At 49.8% G+C, this 1460-nt stretch overlaps 1 protein-coding gene across 1 annotated transcript; it reads right to left on the reverse strand.

The window, feature by feature from the left end:
• Positions 1-301: 301 nt before the first annotated feature.
• LOC138865938 (uncharacterized) lies at positions 302-1429 on the reverse strand. Its single transcript, XM_070137425.1, has 3 exons — positions 1060-1429; positions 558-827; positions 302-390 (listed from the first exon to the last, which is right to left on the reverse strand). The coding sequence occupies exons 1-3, from the start codon at positions 1427-1429 to the stop codon at positions 302-304; spliced, it is 729 nt and encodes a 242-aa protein (XP_069993526.1).
• Positions 1430-1460: the final 31 nt, after the last annotated feature.

Raw genomic sequence — 1460 nt, forward strand, 5'->3', positions numbered from 1 at the left:
ACCGGGGCGCATAACCGCATCCACCCTTTGTTTGTACCTATGAGGGTCCCTTATAGCATGTCGCCAGGCACGGGCTCGGCCGATCTCAAGCTCCTCACGACAGGTTTGATCGATCTGATCAAGCCACGACTTCCTAGGTCGTCCCACAGGCCTCGTCCACCCAGGGCTGTCTCAAAAGAGACAACCTAGAGGGCTCGATCATCCTGAGGGAAGCAAGCCAAGTGGCCATATAGCCTGAGTTGGTAATCACAGATTGTGCAGGTAATATCTCATGTGCCAGTTTCACGGTGTAACCGTTGATTTAACACGTGGTTCCGCTAACAGTACTCCATGATCCGGCATGATGCATCAAGATGTGACTCCAAGGCACAGGATAGTGTCCAGGTTTCACTACCGTATAACAAAACTGGCATTATCAAGGCCTTGAAGATTCGTAGCTTGGTCCTGCACAGGTACCGGCATCTCCAAATACTCTTGTCGAGAGAATTCATGACCCCTACTGCCAGGCCAATCTGTCTGCTGACTTCCTAGTCTGAGAGCCCAGAGTTATGAACTACACTTCCATGTAAAGCTCTCTGTGACTTCACTGTCTTCGCCACAAGCATGTACCGACTGAACAGGTTCTCCTAACGTCCGAAAATCCTGGATTTTGGTCTTGGTCCGGGAGACCTCTAGACCCAAGGGCTTCGCTTCATTACTAAATGCATCTAGAGCCACCACCAAGGATTTCAAAGACTCAGAAAGAATAGCAGCATCAGTAAAGTCAAGGTCAGTAACCTTGATATTGCCCAGAGTTGCTCCACAAGGACCTTGAACAGTAGCTCTGCCTAGTATCCAGTCCGTGCAAGTGTTGAAAAGTATTGGTAACAATATACAGACTTGCTATTAGGCTAATAATCTTTTTTGGAATTCTCAGTCTCAGGATCTCTCAGAGTGATTCCTAATGCACCGTATTGAACACCTTGATGTCGATGTAGGCTGTGAGCAGCACATGCCTGAACTCACAACAGCGCTCAACAATGACTTGAAGCGCAAGTAAACGGTCTGTTGTGGACTTACCAGGAGTGAATCCAGATTGCTCCAGCCTCTGATGCCTCAGAAGGTGGTCTCTGATACGTCTCAGAAGGATGTAGACGAGAACCTTGCCTCGTATAATGAGCAGTGTGATGTCTCGGTAGTTGCTGCAATCCCATCGGTCCCCCTTCCCCTTCCAGAGAGGGATGACCACACCCCACAACAAGTTGGGAGGAACGGTACCGGACTGCCAGATGGCAGCATGCAACCCCCGCGCCATAGGTTCACCACCAGCCTTTAACAGTTCAGCTAGGATGCCGCATATACGTGCTGCTTTACAACTCGTCAGCTTGGAGATCGACCCCCTAACTTCAGTTAGGAAGGGAGGACTCTCACTGATGGGTAGGTCCGGCATCAGAATCTCGGCACTAACCGCATCCAAGTTA

The sequence above is a fragment of the Penaeus vannamei genome, chromosome 23 (assembly GCF_042767895.1).
Source record: "Penaeus vannamei isolate JL-2024 chromosome 23, ASM4276789v1, whole genome shotgun sequence".
NCBI lineage: Eukaryota > Metazoa > Arthropoda > Malacostraca > Decapoda > Penaeidae > Penaeus > Penaeus vannamei.

Excerpts from the sequence above, each read along its gene's own strand:
- LOC138865938 (XM_070137425.1), bottom strand. The coding sequence starts at position 1,429 with ATGCCGGACCTACCCATCAGTGAGAGTCCTCCCTTCCTAACTGAAGTT. Across the intron at positions 828-1,059 it reads GCAATCTGGATTCACTCCTG|GCAGAGCTACTGTTCAAGGT; the intron begins GTAAGTCCACAA and ends ACTGGATACTAG. Across the intron at positions 391-557 it reads AGAGAGCTTTACATGGAAGT|TGAAACCTGGACACTATCCT; the intron begins GTAGTTCATAAC and ends GTTATACGGTAG.